Source organism: Micromesistius poutassou (genome assembly GCF_964030765.1).
Source record: "Micromesistius poutassou genome assembly, chromosome: 11".
Lineage (NCBI taxonomy): Eukaryota > Metazoa > Chordata > Actinopteri > Gadiformes > Gadidae > Micromesistius > Micromesistius poutassou.
In genome coordinates, this window is record NC_140281.1 from 8,838,053 (window position 1) to 8,858,535 (window position 20,483).

General features: G+C 44.7%; 2 protein-coding genes across 2 annotated transcripts; one reads left to right on the forward strand and one right to left on the reverse strand.

Annotated features, from left to right (window-relative positions):
• Positions 1-783: 783 nt before the first annotated feature.
• Positions 784-12,917, forward strand: LOC311355682 (alanine aminotransferase 2-like). The gene is made up of 12 exons (XM_084475489.1): positions 784-943; positions 1,052-1,222; positions 4,399-4,488; positions 4,737-4,845; positions 5,629-5,762; positions 7,591-7,834; positions 8,371-8,450; positions 9,113-9,249; positions 10,476-10,650; positions 11,380-11,535; positions 11,711-11,823; positions 11,921-12,917. The coding sequence occupies exons 2-12, from the start codon at positions 1,076-1,078 to the stop codon at positions 12,009-12,011; spliced, it is 1,476 nt and encodes a 491-aa protein (XP_084331615.1). The 5' UTR covers positions 784-943; positions 1,052-1,075; the 3' UTR covers positions 12,012-12,917.
• An 89-nt stretch (positions 12,918-13,006) lies between these two features.
• Positions 13,007-18,619, reverse strand: pdia4 (protein disulfide isomerase family A, member 4). Its single transcript, XM_084475488.1, has 10 exons — positions 18,360-18,619; positions 17,903-18,089; positions 17,587-17,792; positions 17,359-17,497; positions 16,743-16,948; positions 16,268-16,426; positions 15,284-15,435; positions 14,830-14,986; positions 14,092-14,325; positions 13,007-13,673 (listed from the first exon to the last, which is right to left on the reverse strand). Exons 1-10 carry the CDS (start codon positions 18,433-18,435, stop codon positions 13,261-13,263), a joined length of 1,929 nt encoding a protein of 642 aa, XP_084331614.1. The 5' UTR covers positions 18,436-18,619; the 3' UTR covers positions 13,007-13,260.
• Between the last annotated feature and the right edge of the window lie 1,864 nt (positions 18,620-20,483).

Sequence of the window (20,483 nt, forward strand, 5' to 3'; positions counted from 1 at the left end):
TGTGCACGTGCCTGGTTCTTCCCATGGTTCTTCCTCATCGGAAGTGAGTGAGCGATGAGACTTACAGTGAACAAACAAGCCAATTTAAACTTTAATTGAGATTAGATGAGGCTTGTTGTTGTTTTTGATATTTGTTTTACAACAACGTATTCCATGTGCTCTTTGTTTCACTTGCACATTTAAGTTAAATGCTACATATTTACCTGTGGACTATCTTGAGCCAGGACACTTTGTTTTTTGCATATCAGTGCTTGATTGTTAAATACAATAAAATACCCACACCTATTTGTTGAGTGGTTAATTGAAAATGTATTTGCAATCAGAGGTGTAATAACGTGTTGCAAATCAGGGAAATGAGAATAAGACAATTAATAATACATAATAATACTCTGACTTGTTAAGTCGTTAAATGTAAAAAAGGAAACAAATTGGGTGTATTACACCAGGCACCGTCAAGAACACTGAAAAACAAGAACATTTAAGGTGGCAATGAATGGGGTAGAGAGGGGCCCACACCAATATTCTTTCAGGGGGCCCAGAATTCCTAGCAACTGCCCTGGGCTACGCTACCACATGGTTACACGCAGAATGTAAACAACGTCGCGCAATTTAATGCAATTTCATATCGAAAGCTACCTACCGTCTATATGTTGTTTTGGGGCGTGTGTGTGTGTGTGTGTGTGTGTGTGTGTGTGTGTGTGTGTGTGTGTGTGTGTGTGTGTGCAGTATTCGGTAATATTTGACTACGCTAGTGGAACAATATACGAAGCCTGTCCAATATATTGTTTGCCAGGGGGAGGCGTTGGGCTCAACGTTGGTTTTCGTAAGAGCTCAAAGGGGGAAGAAGACAGGAACACACACACACAAGTCGTAAAGAGAGTCGAGGGACGCAAGCTTCACCGGACTACACATCAGCCATACAGAACCCAGCGGCAGTGGACTGGTAAGGGATCACTGCGATCACACTGGCATGCGAGTATAGCCTATACCTATTTCTCTGCATTCGTTATGTTGTTGTTGTATTCATGTCAGATATACTATCATTCTGCAGCAACGTGGAACATCGGCAGAAAACATGTCACAGAAAGAAGTGAACGGGTCTTCCCATCGAGGGAAGGTCCTCACGCTGGAGAGCATGAACCAGAACGTGAGGCAGGTCGAGTACGCGGTCCGGGGTCCGATGGTCCTGCGCGCTGTGCAGATACAAGAGGAGCTGAAAAAGGTACACAAAGTTTGGATTGCTGCAACTCCACTGTCTGGTTCCTATAAGACGCGCTGTGATTCCGACCAAAACCTTCATAAAGTTATTGAAATAGTAAAAATAGGCTACATGTGTGAATTAAAAGTGCAGTGTGAGTTACTGTACTCCCCACAAGTAGAAACTGTACAGCCTACAGTAGCATGACATTACCACAGGCACGGAGCACTTAATAATGATTAAGTTAAATCTGAGCGGGTGACACAACAGTTTGCTTCTGTGATGAAAAAACTGAAAGGAAGTAAACTGTCAACAACAGCAACCTTGTATTTGAACTCTGACACAAGACCTCTCTGACATTTGCATCTCAGAAGCGCAGAGCAAAGAATAGACACATGGGATTTCAGGGTTGGGTTGAAAGGAGGGAGGACACGTTGCACAACCACGCAGCTCACTAACTGGACCTCTTCCCAGTCTCTGTGTGTGTAACCATCGGTGCATCGGGTTAGTCTGCTGACGCTGGTCGTTGATGGCTCTCCGGGTTCTCCAGCAGCCTGGAGGGGCTTCTTTCACAGGACCCCCCTCCCCCTCCATGACCGAGAGAGCAGGGAGTGTAGTCTGTAGGCTGTAAGGGTATTGCGTAAGAGAGGGTAACGTTTTCTTTCTTTTCTTCTCTTTGGTGTCCCTTCCCTTCCCTCCCTTATCACAGAGAGGCAGAGAGACAGAATGAGAGAGATACTGTCATTCACGTGCCCCGGGCACATGTGCTTCGGGGTCAGGAATTTTAAACTTTGAACCGCAACATTCTTGCAGAAAGACGATATTGATATGTCACTCGTCCCTTTGAACATGTCACTATTTTGAAAATTTTGAAACTTCTTGGGAATAGGACATGCAGAAGATCTTGAGGCAGATGTACCCAGCCTGGTCAAAACTAAAAGTGTGTGTGTGTGTGTGTGTGTGTGTGTGTGTGTGTGTGTGTGTGTGTGTGTGTGTGTGTGTGTGTGTGTGTGTGTGTGTGTGTGTGTGTGTGTGTGTGTGTGTGTGTGTGTGTAAAACAATGGGATGACATGCCTGCATTTTCCCCTGGAAAATCGGACGAGTTAAACAGGACTTGTTGGAGCTCAGTGGCTCCTCGAGTTTTACGCAGGCGATGCTGTGCTGCACCTTGAGTTAAAAAGAACACACCACAGTTATGGCACATTATGCCACATTAAGCAAGGGAACAATCTTAACTGTCGGCCTTTACCAAGTGCCCTTGAGGTGGTTTGTGTTTGACTCAGGAATCAGGGTGACAGCAACCAAACTCCACCCAGCCTATCTCCACACCCGTATCCATATCAGGCTGCAGAATTACATAACATTCAACTCTTTTCGGACTGTGGATTGTAACAGTGGGTGGTGGGTCTGCCAATCAGCGCTGGTGCTTTTTAAACAACCGGGGCTGTCCCCCCACTCCCTCCCCCTCCAAGGCTTGAGTGGGCCTCAGCCGGTGTAATCAGTGACTGATGGGGGGGCTGCAGGGGGGGGCTGTGTAGCCGTGTACTGGGGCCGCCACTCTCCCACACAGAACAGCAGCCTCTTTGTTAAACACTAACAAAGCAGGGATGAGAACCGAAAAAAAAAACGTTTCACTGCCAGGATTTAACCCAGGGGAAGGTCTGAAGTCCCGGGTGCCAGCGCTAGAGTTTCTTCAGGCCCTGACTCTATTATTTTTTCTCTGAAAGTGACACGTACCGTAGTACACAGAAAACAAATATTGGCTCAGTGTGAACTCTACGGGTGATCTGCAAACACTTATCCCGGCGGTTAGGCTGTGGATTTCCATGTACTATGCAAAACGCAGAGAAACAATCTTGAATTGGAAAATAATGACGCTTACACAGGGACCCTTATCATTACTGGGGGGGCGGGGGCTTGTACACACGTTGCCATTGGTTGCTTGCTAGGGAGCAGGGTGTACTGCAGTTGAGGTTTGATATGCCTCCAGGAATGTGGAGGTTTATATGCCAGGGAACTAGAAGAGAAGCTCCTTAGGCGCCCCGCTAATGGAGCTCTCCCAACGTCACCCTACTCTGCTCGCGTAGGATGAGACTAAGTGCACTGAGTGGCACAAATAAAGAAGGGTTTGGGGTTGTTGTCCTTCTTAAAAAGTAGATGATATTTGTTGCATTGTTATGATATGTTATTTCTTCCTTGGGATATTTCTGGTTATGGATGGTTGGATTCTGATCTCTAGGTCTGCATGCAACGTTTGGCGAAGAGTACTTAGTCGGTAGTTAGTCAATAGTCATTCGAGACTGGTTTATGACCATGTATTAATGATTTGCTTGTCCCCTTGTATCTTTGCATCTTATGCTAATGGCTGCAATACTGCAAAGCTGTTATACATGTTTATCTTGTATACATAGTTTCCTTAAGTATATTTTATTGGTATCTTCCATTTGATCTTTTTTCTTATGTATACATTTTTATTTGTATTTTATTTTCTGTAAAAGAGGCTCCCAGCCAAAAAACTTCACACGGGTGTACTTTTTAAACCGAAGGGCCAATCAAAACACATGGTGTTTAACGATTTGTTGTAGGCTCTTAAAAAACAGATCTTCCCCCTGTCCTCATCTGACCTGAAAATGTGAGCACAGGCCATATGTGTCTCACTAGAGCCAACCCGGAAATGGGCTGGAACCAACAGGAGTCCAAAAGCCATACTGACACATGTTAAACTCGTGTTTGTCTCTTTCCTTCGAAATAGTTTTTTGCTCCGAGACATTACTATGTCAAAAACCCTACATAGAGCTTTGTATATATTTAAAATATAACTTATACCTTCATCATCAGAAATAAGCTGTAGCCTCCCAACTGCTTGAGCATACAACACAATACTGATATTAGAAAGAGTAGCTTAGCTTAATGTAGTGCGTACACACTACATGCACAGAACCATGGGAAATGGAAAAATCTCACATGTGTGATTGAACCGTCAATCAGACAACTAGGTTGTGAATTCTGTCCTGCGAGAGTTCACAAAAACAGGCACAGACGTGCTCAAATATGGCTCTTTGTCAAGAGTATTTACCCAATATGCACCACTGAGATACACCCACCATTAAGCAGGCTTTTAATCCTTTTCAAAAAAATAATAATACAGTGACAACACTTTAATCAGTCAAAACCTTTTGTTCTCTCTTTCCTTTCCTTAGGGAGTGAAGAAGCCTTTCACAGAAGTCATCAAGGCTAACGTTGGCGACGCCCACGCTATGGGCCAGAAACCAATCACATTCATCCGACAGGTGGAACCCCTCCCTTTTGTTTATAGACTCCTAAAAATAACTTTCTTTGATTAGATGAAATTTGACATTATTATGACAGTTACATCAATGAATTTGCCCTGGTAATTACGAGTGTGAAATCGATCGTATGATGATTGAACAGGCCTATCATCCACTCTCACTAGAATTCGTTTGTAAAGGTTGAGTCTTGTGGGTTTATGGTAGAAGAAGTTTGCGTTAAACTTAAGCTCTGCTCTGCTCCCTCCCAGGTCTTGGCCCTCTGTGCCTATCCTGCGCTCCTTGAAGACGACAAGTTCCCAGAAGACGCCAAGAAGAGAGCCCGGTGCATCCTAGCCGGCTGCGGTGGAGAGAGCATCGGTCAGACCAGAGCCTTTCTTCCGTAGCACGTCACAGCGTCATTAGATTAGCAGGGGCCAAACGTCCGTGTTCAGGCTTAGAGTCGGGGTTAGTCCAAGCTCCCCATGACACTTTTCAGGGGCAGCCCTCCTGGATCTGTGTGTTAACTTAACCGAGACTCCAAGTGCAAACACTGACTAAAAAAACTTTATTTTTATTATATTTATTAGTATAGGATTTGAATGCCTTAATAAACAGGAGGGGGGTTGGAGAAGGGATGGGATGACACACAGGATGGAATTAATGGTCTGCACATTAGCCGGTGTTGCTGGAGTGCCCCTTTACTCTCTCTTTGTTCATGTAGACATAGGCTTTTTTTTTTTTTTTCAGTCACAAATTGAGGTGAATGCCTAGAGCTATGAATGCAAAAAAAAGGGTAATTAAAGGACTAAAGTTGAAACCCATTGAACTGCATTCCGTGGGATAAGGCTTAACTAACCCCATTGCGCAATAAGTGACACAATACCTCAATGTGAAGCAGTACACAGAAATAGAGTTTGCCTTCTTCATCATGACATACAGGGTTAGTTTTTCACTTAACACCAATCAAATCCTGTAAATGTAGAGCTTAGGTGTGACTGTTTCTTTAAGGCAATCAAATAGTTGATCATTGAAGGTCTTATCTGAAATGATTAAGCAGACTATCAACTACTTGCCCTTGGGGGAAATTGTTGATTGAGCCAAATAGTAATTTAATAAAACAAATATACATTTTATTAATAATTGCTCAAATTGTACTCTCAGGTGCCTATAGTGCCAGCCAGGGTATCGAATGCATCCGAAAGGACGTGGCCAGCTACATCGAGAAGAGGGACGGAGGCATCCCCTCCAACCATGAGAACATCTACCTCTCTACCGGCGCCAGCGACGCCATCGTGGTAGGTGTCCCGCGTGGCGCTGAGCGTGATATACGGTGAAACGAAAAGAATTAGAATTGTGTAAAAGTTTTTTTATTTTTTATTTCAGTAATTAAACTTAAAAGCTGAAACGAATGTATTATATAGACTCATTACATGCAGAGTGAGATATTTCAAGCCTTTATTTGTTATAATTTTCTTACAGCTTATGTAAAGCCCAAAATCAAAATCATTTTTCGAGTTTCACCTGTATATGCATAATAAACGCCTGAAAGCAGGTGCGACATATGTTTACTAGGATCCAAAATATATACAGGGACCACTAGCAAACACAGCATAGACAGACAAAAGAAGTGAATAACGGGGGTCGAATTGGGGTAATGGGAACAGACACAGGTGTAAAGAATGAGTAATTAACACAGGTGGCACTGATTTGACTAACGAGGCCCAGGGCCGCAGTACCTCGTTAGTGCGGCGTCAGGATCGTGTATGCGCCTGTATGTCGGTTCCTTCCCCTTCGTTATCACTAGTGCTGTTTTAAACAGCACTTACAGACAAAGTGTGTTAGTCTGTAATACGTTGGGGAATCAACCCTGGTGCATTTCCCGATAGATCACACATGATCCACTGCCACTATTTTTTCATATTTATTCCCTTCATATTTTATATATTCTTGAAGGTTAAAGTAAAAGCCCTCCACAGTATGATGAATGAAGTCGTCCTAGATTTGCTGATGCAGTTCAAAACCAAGGCATCACAACATAAATCAAATGGCTCAGTATAAATATCATTCAAAATAATGTTTTATTTTCTGAACCTTGATCCCTTCATATATCTAAGGAACTGTTTCCACTTCTCCCCATTTTGACTCGCTAGTTCACCATTTTCCACTAGGTCCATAACCAAATGTAAAAGTGTATCCTCATTTATCAGTGAGTGAACTGCTCTGTGAGGCAGGCCCAGGTCTAGTTGACCGGGCCTGCCTCTGTATGAGACCAGCTTGATTTAATTTGGCGGAGAAATGTAGCCCAGGTGGGAGCAGAGAGGAAGGGGAATTCCTCTGGCTGTTGTTAATTTCCTACTCTTCTTCTCTTTTCTGCTCTCTTCCTCTCTTCATGCCTCTCAAATCTTCCCCTCACAGCTAGGGCTGCTCGATTATGGAAATAATCATAATCACGATTATTGTGGTCAATATTGAAATCCCGATTATTCAAACGATTATTTTTGAGTTAGTATTTATTCAGTGGCGGAGCTAGACTTTTATACAAGGGGTGGCCAGATATATATATATATCCTATATAATATACATATATAATATAACATATAAGGGGGTCCATATACCGGGCATAATAGAGGAATTATGCCCCGTCAACAGAATTGTTGACGGGGGGGGGGGGGGAGGTGGACGGGATTGTTGACAGGGGGGGGGCGACGGGATTGTTGATGGGGGGGGGGGGGGGGGGGCGTTAACAGGTAGACCGAGAGCCTGCGATTGCGAGACCATAAATCGCGCTGTCAACGACACATGCAGTGAACTGTCAATCAACTAGGGTGGCACCTAGGGTGGCCAATCAGGTTCCAGGGGTGGCCAGTGCCACCCCGGCCCCCCCTCTGGCTCCGCCCCTGTATTTATTGTGTATTTATTCAGCATTCTCTCCAAAAAAAGACTTTGTAACTGAGCGCTTAACTGAGAAATTTCCCTCTTAAAAAAATACACAAAATGTTCAAATAGAAAATAATGTACAAATATGTATCCAGCTAATAAAAAAAATAATAATAACAATCATTTCAACTCGATTATATTAGTTTGGAGATCGTTTGACCCAGAAATGGTGTATCTCCTCCCCAGACCATGCTGAAGCTGCTGATGTGTGGGCAGGGCCGCACGCGCACGGGCGTCATGATCTCCATCCCCCAGTACCCCCTGTACTCGGCCGCCCTGACGGAGCTGGAGGGCGTGCAGATCAACTACTACCTGGACGAGGACAAGTGCTGGGGCCTGGACGTGGCCGAGCTACGGCGCTCGCTCACCGCCGCCCGGGAGCACTGTAACCCCCGGGCGATCTGCATCATCAACCCCGGGAACCCTACGGGTACACGGGGACACGCGGCCCACACACGCGCGCGCACACACACACACACACACACACACACACACACACACACACACACACACACACACACACACACACACACACACACACACACACACACACACACACACACACACACACACACACACACACATGCACTCAAGTCTAGGGCCCAACGTACTCAAACACACATATGCACACACATACGCACGCATGCACACACACTACAATTCCAATATACAGTGTGCCTCCCCCCCCACAATATAACAATTTCCATATATTTTTGAAATGTATATATTGCACATATCCAAAGCGATATAGATTAACTAGCTGGTAGGGGTTCTGTGTCTTGCTCAAGGATGCGTGTGTGTGTGTGACAGCGAATACCAACAACATTTTTCTGTATTTTGTATAAAAAAAAAAAAATTATATACATATTAACTACATAGGCCTATATTTAATGGACACCATCAAAACTATGAGCATTTCTAAAGTTCATTATGGTCCACCTCGGCGTCCCTCTGTTCGTGGGCTAGGTCAGGTCCAGAGCCGGCAGTGCATCGAAGACGTCATTCGGTTCGCTAAAGAGGAGGGGCTGCTTCTCATGGCCGACGAGGTGAGCATTGTTTTGTGTTCGTTGAGTCTTTTGAATTATGTATTTGTAAATGTGCAGTCCACTCATTGAGAAAATCACAAGCATAGCAAGCATATCTATGAGTCTCAGTGGAACATCTTTGTTTCACTAAGCGTTTCTGCCGCTTGGACGCAGACTCCTGTGGGTGTATGAGGTTGAGATTAATGCAATTATATCTGAACCAGAGTTCCATTTACCACCTCTTATTTTGATCAAATATAGTTTTACCATGGCATATGGCTAAACTGGGTCGCTAGCTAACTACAAACACACCCGGCATTTGTACAACATCTGGTCATTCGAAATATCACTTAAACTATCCTAAATCCGGTTTATTCTATGGTCTGCAGACGTGTGTGTGTGTGTGTGTGTGTGTGTGTGTGTGTGTGTGTGTGTGTGTGTGGTTAACATTGATTTCTAAATTTCTAAATGCACAGGTGTGCAGCCTCACCCAGCTCCAGAGTCCAATCAGTGTCTGACTCTGGCCAGGTGAGGCTGCTTAAACCAGCCATCATCCACACACCCACGACTCACTAATTGATTTAATGAATAATTCTATAGTTAACGTTGAATAGGACTCTGTACGTGTATGGCTTGGTTTGGCTCCGTGCCCATGAGCATACTTATGTTCTGGCCTAAACCAGGTGTACCAGGACAACGTGTATGCAGATGGCTGTGCATTCCACTCCTTCAAGAAGGTGCTGTTTGAGATGGGGCCCGAGTTCTCCAGCGTGGTGGAGCTGGTCTCCTTCCACTCCACCTCCAAGTGCTACATGGGAGAGTGAGTTGGCTGTTTCTTTTTCTTTTCTTTTTTTTACAAGGAAAATTTGCATAAGGGTTAACGTCGGCATGCAAAGCTCTACGATCTAAATCAGCCTACGCACACGAGACGCATGCACCCATGTGCAAGGCTTTGGTATTGTTCACATTTGAACCGATAGCAGAACCTGGAATTTAGTACTGGTACCCTTTCTTGGTACTTTACTCAAAAACGTAATTTCAGTTGTTAAAAAAAATATTTTCAACATTGTTATTTATTTAGAACATTTTACACCACACACAACACAAATCCCCTCCCTATCTCCCTCTCCCCTCTCCAACACATACCAGCCCTAGCCCGCCACCCTAGCATAAGAATGCTGTCGTGTGTGTCTCCTTCCATAAGCGAGTAGTCGTAGCAGTGAAGGACTCCGGCTGGGGGGGTTGAAGGCTGTAGGCCGTGGAGCTCAGACTGTCACACGAGGGTGGGACTGGCTGACCTGTCAATGACAGGAAGAACCTGACTGGCAAGCGGATCACTGCCAATAATATAAACTACAACAATATGAATATATACGTGTAATTACACATATATTTATTTGTATGTACGTTATTTGTAAACATAATTTGTATATTTCGGTCTGTAACCATTTTTAAAGTACTGATTTCGGAACCACACACACACACACACACACACACACACACACACACACACACACACACACACACACTCAAATATGCACACCGCACACACACTCAAACTCAAATACGCGCACACACACACTCAAATACGCACGCACACACACACACTCAAATACGCGCAGACACACTCAAATACATGGACACATTCAAATACATCTCACTAAAATGGAAGACGTGTATGTATTGTGGCGAATGTCAAAAGCATAGGTGTGATATTCTTTCAGTGACTTTATTGTATCGCTACAAGAGTAAACCAAGACTTAACTTACCCAAGAACCTGACATCGACTAACCAAAATCACTAACCGTCTCCTCCACCGTTGGACTCTCAATCCTTTTTAAAGCAAAGCATGCTAGGAACACATCAGTAACCAATAGCAGTGGTATAAACAATACAACGAACATAGCCCCGGCGCTACAGTATGTTTCTGTATATTTTCAGATCCCTTTCACCCTTGGCAAGTGTATGGCAGAGGACCCAAGTGACGCAGTGACGGCTGTGAAGTTGTGGGACACTGCTTGACGGTGTGTTTGTGTGCACACACAGGTGTGGCTTCCGCGGGGGCTACATGGAGGTGGTGAACCTGGACCCTGAGGTGAAGGCCCAGCTAACCAAGCTGGTGTCAGTGCGCCTCTGCTCCCCCGTGTCTGGACAGGCCCTCATGGATGTGGTGGTCAACCCCCCCCAGCCTGACGAGCCCTCCTACGCCACCTTCACCAAGGTGAGAGAGAGAGAGAGAGAGAGAGAGAGAGAGAGAGAGAGAGAGAGAGAGAGAGAGAGAGAGAGAGAGAGAGAGAGAGAGAGAGAGAGAGAGAGAGAGAGAGAGAGAGAGAGAGAGAGAGAGAGAGAGAGAGAGAGAGAGAGAGAACCCAAATTGCTCTATTATTCAAATTATATCAAGGTTGCTGTAATTAGGTCCAGTCAAATAAAAAATTAAGTAAAGGCTAACTAAAGTATATTTTAGATTTTTCAGCCCTTTTAACAACGGTTACATTATCACAGTGCTACACAGGCCCACCTTTTATAAATGAGAAGTAGTTGCAAGAAATAGAAAGGGCATGCATAGAATCCTCTTCATATGTCAGCGGAAGCAGCCAGCAGTGAACTTGTGCTAGTCTGTTAGGGTAAGCCTCTCACATCAGACTCTGGGAGGTTTCAAATCCACACAGTGTGGACAGTCTGTAGCAAAACACTCACTCACACTTAAAATCCCCTTCTGAAAGCTTCATGAATGAGATTGATCGATAGCTATAAAATTAGAGAATAGCTCTGTAACAAAACACAAGGTTTAACTCCACGGCAGGCAGTTTCTGGTTTTCCCAGAAATGGCCCAGGCTCTGAACCTTCTCCCCCCAGTTTCTCTGCTATAACACGATAGATCTGCTGTATCAGAGTAGGTCCGTCTCGAGGAGCTGAGTGCTGCCGTTCACCTGACAGGGGTCTCTTTTAGGAGCGGGCGGCGGTGCTTGCCAACCTGGCGGAGAAGGCCAAGCTGACGGAGGAGAGCTTCAACAACGTGCCCGGGTTCCACTGCAACCCTGTCCAGGGAGCCATGTACACCTTCCCCCGCATCACCATTCCTCAGAAGGCCATCGACCAGGCTAAGGTGCTGCCATCAACACCGCTTTGATACTCCTTTACCTTTAATCCTTACTCTCTGAGTTATTTTGGGACTTTTGTTTACTGTTGTGAACGTTACTTTTATTGGCCAGTTTGAGGTTCCCGACTGACTTTCGTGTGTGTGTCTCTGTGTGTCACTGTGTGTCTGTGTCTGTGTGTAGGTGGAAGGCCAAGCCCCAGACCAGTTATATTGCATGAAGCTCCTGGAGACCACTGGAATCTGCTTAGTGCCAGGGAGTGGCTTCGGCCAGAGAGAGGGAACCTTCCACTTCAGGTAAGTCAGTCTGTGTGATACACTGACGTTTTTACTCCGTTATCATCCTTGTCTCTGAACACTCTCCCTTTCATTGTCCGTCTGTCTGTCCGTCCAGGATGACCATCCTGCCCCCCAAAGAGAAGCTGAAGTATGTGCTGGAGAAGATTGCAGAGTTCAACGCACAGTTCCTGCAGGACTATTCCTAACGCCTTTCAGTAACCGCCAAAGCCATACGTTCGAAGCCGCATCCTCACCGTCCAGGATCAAAAACAGTGTAAACAGTTTATGTCAAAAGTTAACCGTCCCTGGTAGTGTTAGTAGGGACGGGTAACTTTCCAAATCCGCACAAACAGCGCGTCCCCATTGGTTGACTACCCTAGGGAACGCCTAGAACGCTACAACACCCTGGGCATTACCTTTATGCAAACGGTTGTGTTGTTTTGCATTGTGATAACTGCCAGCTACTTGAATTTTCAATGTTTCAACCAATTGTATACTTGAAAAACACGTTAGCTCACACATAGTAAATTGTTCTGTTTTTTATGTTCAGAACACTTAAGCCAATCATTGTCAGGTTGACGCTTTTAATACTGGAAAATGACTTAGTTGAAGGCCATAACACAGAAATTTACATTTATTTTGAGTGACATTGCGTCACAAAATATTAACAGGCCCGGAAAAATGTCAATGTGCTTCCTACAGGTTAACTCTTCCTTTGTGGTCGTGCCAACACTTATGTTTTTCTTGAGTCATTCAAAGAAATGTTTTACAAAATGTATCAAATGATCAGTGTGCGAGTGTGACCTTCAAATGCAGTGGTGGGTCTCTGGAATGATTGCTACCTTTAAGAATTTTTAACGAGAAACTTCCAGTGGCCAGCTGTTAAAATGAGCTTGAAAAGCAGTACAATAATCATTGGGTTCAAGCCATCCTTTGAGGTCATTTTGACACTTTTACGTCTTGGTAAAAGTACAGGGTATTTAGATTGCATGGCCTCTTCTATAATGGCCTTTTTCAGTAGATTAACTATTCAAATGGAAACATTTGGCAATATCTTCTTGTAAAAATGTAATTTAAATAGAAAAAAATTAAAGGATTTAATGAAACTTTCATCATTCATTCATCTTTTATGTAGCATTGGCAATCATCGAATGTTATTCTAAAAAAACATATTTACATATTTCACTGCAAATACGGAAAGTATTTTTTAGAATTTTATTTAAAAAGACCAATCCTCCTACAGTGCATTAACATGCTTTTAGAAATGGATCAAAGTAAAAATCTCTTGTGGTTCAAAACGAAAATTATAAATGGTCCAACACTGTCATAGCAACACAGTAACACGGTGTCCTCGGCAACCCCTCATCCTAGCGAGGGCTGCGTTTTGCGCCCCTGGAAGACTCTGCGCTAGCATCATAAAGAGTTCTCAGCTACTTTGGTCGGAGAAAAGCGCTCTCAAAGTTCGTCTTTCTTCGACAGCTTCGTGGCGTGCTCCTCCAGGAACTTACTGAAGCCGTCGAGTGTCCTGTCCCCGCCCTCAAATTTGATTGGCTTCTGTTTGCCGTTGCTGGGGGCCAAGTATATCGTCGGGAAGCCCTCCACTTTGTAGCTGTCGTGCGGCACGTCGTTGGCCGTGGCGTCCATCTTGGCGATGACGATGCCCTTGTCTCCCTTGTACTTCTTGCCAAGGGCGATGTAGTCGGGCTCCAGCTTCTTGCAGTGGCCGCACCACGGCGCGTAGAACTCGATCAGCACGTCCTTCTTAGTGTCCATGACGATGTCGTCAAAGTTCTTGCCAACCACCACCTTCACGGGCCCCTTGTTGTTCTTGGGCAGCGGCTGGGACTTGATGATGGGCTTCACCTTGCCTGGAGACACACAGGAAACAAACAAACCGTTTATTATCTGAGATCAAGAACGGTCCGGTTCCGATTTTTTTTTTGATTAAGCAAGGCACCAACCTTGAGATGGAAAAATAACTTAAAATATGTATGAAAAATATATATATTTTATTTGTATAGCTCTTAATCACAGCTATAGTCTCATAGGGCTTAACAGGCCGTATATTTATGACACCCCCCTGACCCTAGCCCCCCAGAGGGCAACAAAAAAAAACACCCTTACTTAGCAAGGAAGGAATCTTGGGAAGGATCGCAAGGTGGGGGATCCCTCCTTATTAAACTTTTTATTTTTTTTTACATGCAACCATGAAGTATGTACCAGCCAAATCTTCTAATCTATCCACCATGTTCTTTTGGAGGTTAAGGGTAAGGTTAAGGAACGTACCTTTCTTGAAGGCCATGACAAAGTCCCTGAGCACCTCCGCGTCAAACTCCTCGGGCTCCATGGCAAACTTCTTCCCGTCCTCTCCCAGGATCCCCACATTGACCTCCTCGCCGCTGTCGCTCAGCTCCAGGCTCTTCAGCTCCTCGGCGTAGTCCTCCTCATCCGCGATGGCAAAGGTGTACTCGGGGAAGTCCTTGGCCACCTCCAGCACCTTTGACCTCCAGAACTGCGTCGCTGCAGATTGGAGAGAGGTTTAGCAGACAGGTTAACTTTATAAAATACCATTTGGTTTATCATACAGCTTTATAACCATGTTTTCCTCTTCAGTGATTTTTATGGGCATTACAAAATGTGATTTACAAGACTTCTGTCCTGTACTTATGTACAAGTCATATAGGAGGTGAAATAACAAACCTAAGATTCCACAATTGGTATAAACTAAATACTGTGCGAGACAATTGCCTATAAGAAGAACTTCACCACTACTAGTTTGTCCACTGCCAAGTACTGACTTTGCATGAGCACAGATCATCAATCCAAGCCACTAGGATTTCTGAACATCCTGAGCGAAGAAACAAAGAAACGAAGAACCAATCCAAGCACTAGGATCTCTGATCATGAAACGATGAATCATTTACTTACGAAGCAGGTTAAAAAACAACAGCAGCATAATATCTGGCTGTCCAGGTGAAGAACCATCATTTGTATTCACCAGGGGCAGGAGGCCTTCCCACTCACCCTTCCTGTAGTCAAAGCTGAAGTCCACGCCGTAGTACACTACCACCAGGGGCCTCTTGGCGTATCGCTTCGCGTCGTTGCTCTGCTTCCTGTGGCCCACCAGCGGCACCGCATGCTTCTTGAAGAAGTCCTGCACATCTGAAACGGGCGTGGACTCCTACAGGCATCGATAAGGAGGGTCAGGGTCAAAATGATGGGCTGGTTTATCTTTTTTTTTTTACGTTAAAAGTTATATTGAGTTGTGGTTCATTTTATATTGGGTTTGGAGAGTAAGATAAAATAACTACGGTTTTAGCATATAGTACACTTAAAATTGCCAAAGAAATAAAACATTTAATGATGCAATTATAGTTAAACAAGGCGAAAAATAATCATGAAAAGGGAAATTATTTTGTCACAATTAGTCACAAATCTGTTAAAATGTAATTATTCAATTTTATTTTGAAAGACATACCTTGACTGGGAATGTACGCGAGGCTGGTTCATGCTTGGAGCGGAACTTCTCAGGCTGAACCAGTATCACCTGGCCAGGGGACGCCTTTAGTAGCTTGGCCACGTCGGAGCTGAAGGAGTGGAGGAACTTGTAGTCTTCCCTCAGGGAGTTACCTGGGAGGACAAACAGCAGTGAGCACAAAAGCTACATTTGGCGAAAACTCTAATCCCCAGAGATAGGGCTCCCCCTGTTGTCATATATGAGGAATGACAACAGCATCAAGTATTTGATGTTAGTCAGTTACTTATGGAGGGAAAATATTTAAAAAGAGGCGATATTATGCCATCTGGTGAGAGTGTGATAAGCCATTACATGCCGTTTGAAAATCAGCCTTTTCGTCTTGTAATGGCTAATTACACTCACATCCTTGGCATAATATCACCCCATTAAAAGACTATCATGAATATATAACATGGCTCATAAATGTCTTTCGTATGTTGCATCTTTTTTATACTACATCTTATGAATCAAATTAAGGTATGCCAATAGTTATAATGTGCTTTGGTCCCAAACAGCATTTACATTTAGGGCATTTAGCATTTTATCCAAAGCGACTTACATAAGTACATTTGTCATAAGAAGTGAAACAATATATCGCTGTCGGTACAGTAAAGATGTTCATAGAACCAAGTGCAGTACTAACAATCGCCAGGCTAACCCCATTCCCCGCATACAGCAGTGATAGCTAGCTACTGCAGATGCTACACAATTAAGTACATGCTACACAATTAAGTACAATAAATGAATACAACGTGCATTAAGTGCGTTCATTGAGTGCCAGGACGTACAACAGACAAATTAAAAGGGACTGAATAGCTATGCAGAGTCTAGGTGAACTCACGCATGCAGTTCATCCAACTAGTATATATAATATACAACTAACGAATGAAAACACAATTCCTGTAGAAAAAAAAACGACTACAAAACATATCCACATATACTAACAGGCCTCCATGTAGATCTCAAAGGCGGGGTCCTGGTCGCCCGAAAACACTCCCACGATGACGACGTCGTCCCCGTCCTTCACCAGCTCCTGCACCTGCTTGGCGGCCTGCACCGGCTTGGAGGGCGGGCCCGACTGCTCTCCCATGTGCTCCACGATACCTGGAGGAGGAGGCACACAAACAAAGAGCAGAGCAACGTCAACGAGTGGCCATGGCCCAAGACAAAGCGGGAAGGACAAAAGTCGAAACGAAAACGCCTGAAGCGTCAAATGATTTAGAATGACGGGTCTGAAAGAGCAGCCTATGGGCGTCCCGGTGGCTCACCGGGGTAGAGCGCGTACCATTAAGGCTTAGTCCTCGTCGCAGCGACCGTGGTGCTTTGCTGCATGTCCTCCCCCTCCATCTACCATACCTTCCTAATTATCTCGCTCTATACAAAAGAAAAAAAAAAATAGCAAAACTAAATCGCAGCCTACCGAACTTCTCCCGGGGTCCGGTGTAGTCGTAGGCCTTCCCCCTCCTGAAGATCTTGAGGTCGGGGTAGCCCGTGACGCCGAAGCGCTGGGCCACCTCGCTCTCCACCGTGGCGTCCACCTTGGCCAGAGGGATGGGGGGCGTGCGCTTGCTCAGCTCCTGCGCCGCCTTCTCGTACTCTGGGGCCAGGGACTTGCAGTGTCCGCACCTGCAGGGGGGGGGGGGGGGGGTGTTGAGGTTGCAGTATAAACGGCTAGCCAAGCGACAAGAGATAAGGTTCCTACATTTATGAGTTTTATTATTACTACTTAGTCCGGAGGTCCTTTTACATTCAACTTGATTGGGATCCATTTTGTGCAAAAACATCATTATATTAGCCTGTGAATAAATCAGTTTAACCAATCACAATCTGTATCTATGTCAAAGTAATCATGGACACTGTGCATAGTGTATGACATGGCGTAGGGAAAGGCCTATTGAAGTTTCTCAACACAGTCTTATTGCATCCTTGATTTTGATGGACACCAATATATATATATATAATGTCACGGTGTGGCTAACTGCTTCTGTACATTCCCCCTTCTCTAATAGGTGCATTTGTCATCGGTGTGGACTGACCATGGAGCGTAGAACTCCACCAGGATGATGTCAGCATTGTTCACCGTCTCGTCAAAGTTGTCCTTGGTGAGCACCAGCACGGCCTCCGGGGGGGGCGCCCAGTCAGGCTGAGCCACCTCCAGGACTTTTGCCACCATGGCTGCAACCAAAACAGTCAATCAGGAGTTAAAAAGGGAGCACCTCCATATGCAAATTATCTAAATGTGTTCGGTCGGCCGTATTTCTTACCCTCTTCTGTCCTGGCGCCATCGTAGTCCACGGGTTTCCCGTTCTTCAGGATCTTGAAGGTAGGATACCCAGACACGTCGAAGCGGCCTGCCACCTCGCTGGCCTTGGTGGCATCCACCTTGGCCACAGGGATCGGGGGATCACTCTCCTTCAGGGCTTTTGCTATTTTCTCATACGTGGGGGTAAACGACTTACAATGTCCACACCTGAGTAGGAGGAGAACAACACCACCCATTGTGAACTCTGAGCAAGTAATCCAACGTCAATGTTTATATTTTGAAGATGGAAGAACAATGTGGTATATATATAGATGTACCATGGCGCATAGAACTCCACCAGCACGGTGTCCTTCCCCTCGATGAAGGTGTCGAAGTTGCCGTCAGTGAGCACCAGCACCCCATCCTCCTCCTTTACTTCAGTCCCAGTATCTTCATCCTCTTCCTCCTCGTCATCACTGTCCTCTCCCTCGTCGTCGCTGGCCTCGTCTTTCGCCCCTGTATCGTCTTCAACAAGGACATCAACTCAGCAACCCCACTACGAAGTTCATCATTTAGAGACGCAACACACAAAAGGGGGGACTTGGGTTGTCCCCTATATTTGCATTAGCGTGGGTTAGGCATGAATGCAGCAACAACCAAAGCCACTGCAATCCTAGCCATGCTAGTGGAAGCTCACCATGCTAACATGAACAGGAAACGTATACCAAGGCATGCATTAGCGATTGGGTCTTTTTTAATATATATATATAATCGCAGAAAATAGCCAACCCTTACCATTTTCACACCTGACGACCGTAGCAAAGTGGGCGATCCCGAGCAACACAATCAGAAGCAGTGCAATCTTCCTCATTGTTGAAACGTTTCGGGGGGGCTGGGGGGTCTTTATAGTCCGCTTAATGAAGCACAGGCTGCTTCTGCTGCTAGTCAGGCTCACCTAGATAATACAACTGATGAATGTCATCAAGTAAGTGTCACCAAAGTGGACAGATCAAGTTCAATCCGATCGTTTGATGATGTATGCGCTGGGTTTGTCAATTCATACAAACTCGCACGCTAGACACCGCCTCCTGAACTTCTCTGACTTGCCACGTTCTGATTGGTCCTCGTCGTCGACTGTCGTCCAATCGGATTTCGCCACTCAAGTCCAGGGTCCTGTACGTTTGAGGATGTGATTGGATGATCCACCACTTATTGTTTCCTGCTGCATGGGGGAATTTTCCATATATCTCAGTTTGAGGTTTTTAGGTTTTCCACTTTGGTGAAACTCGGATTTGTGCTAATTTAAAGTGTGAAAGCACATGTACAAAGAAGCTTGCTGGGTTGTTCTCTGAAAAAATTATGTTCTTGTGGTTTATTTCAATGCAATGAGGTTTTTGACCTCAAAATGTCAATCGTGCGTCATTTTAGATTCACGATAACGTCCCGTGGATTAGTGCATTCACGTCATCCTCTTCACTGATTTTACTACTTCACTAGTAGAAAGGGTAGAATGCATCCTTGTGATAAATTGTGGATGTTGGCCATGAACAGCACTCAAAGGATATGGATGGATGGTTACCCATATATTTGCATGTGCATTTCATTTGTATGTGTTTTCTCAGTGTGTGTGTGTGTGTGTGTGTGTGTGTGTGTGTGTGTGTGTGTGTGTGTGTGTGTGTGTGTGTGTGTGTGTGTGTGTGTGTGTGTGTGTGTGTGTGTGTGTGTGTGTGTGTGTGTGTGTGTGTGTGTGAGTGTGAGAGAGAGAGAGAGAGTGTGACTGGCGTGAAGAAGGTGGGTGTTGGTTCTTTTAAATACACACGGAACAGGATATGCACTAGATCTGTTTCTGAAGTGCAAATATGTGTGGTTTTATACACTCTACGTCTTGACACACACACATACACACAGCCCCCTTGGTGGCGTGTGGCACCTAGGTGGTTAACCTGCTAAATTGACTGAACCAGAGAAATTGAGTGCTGTATGGACTTCATGTTGCTGCGTTGTGTTTGCTTGACACAGAAAGGTGAGCTTGCCCTTGCAGTGTGGTCTCTGGGATTGTTTTAAGTGTATTTGGCAAGCTCTCTTTCTCTCTCTCCCTCACTCTCTAACGCACAAGAGCACACACACACACACACACACACACACACACACACATGCAAATACCTCTCTCTCTCTCACACACACACACACACACACACACACACACAGACTCACACAAAATCAAAATTTTGCACCTGTGTATGTTCTCACTTGAAATATAACAGCTAACTTTCCAATGTAATTGGCTTGCAGCATGAGCAGGGAAGATGCAGAACAAATTACTAACAGAAGCGTTTTCCAATTGAAGGAATCATGCATTGTGTCATTCATTATTCTTTATTTTTTTTAAAAGGACCAGCATTGGCCCTTGGCCCTAATCACCTGTTGGCTGTTGCCATGGGCAACCACATGGGTCACCAGGCTTTGCTGGGAGGTATTCTGTACAACATTCTGACGTTCAATGTTTTTCCTCCACAAGCTGCAAAGGATTTCATCACTTTTCCTTTTTTGGTATTGATAATGTAAAATAAACCAATAAAACATTGACTAGTAAATATGCTTTGATGATTAATACCTCATCTATGAAGTCTTACGACTTTACAAATGAATTTCTTTGACGAAGGCTGCTTGTCTTTACAATCAGTAAAACAAAGGACTTGCCACTTATTGACAGCGACAATGTTGATAAATCATAGCCACAACCACAGTAAAAACAGCTAAAAACGACCTCTATCCCTTACTGGGGATTGCCTCTTATAATTCCTCTGCATTTATTTATCATATTTCAGGTGGATGAACACACACACACACACACACACACACACACACACACACACACACACACACACACACACACACACACACACACACACACACACA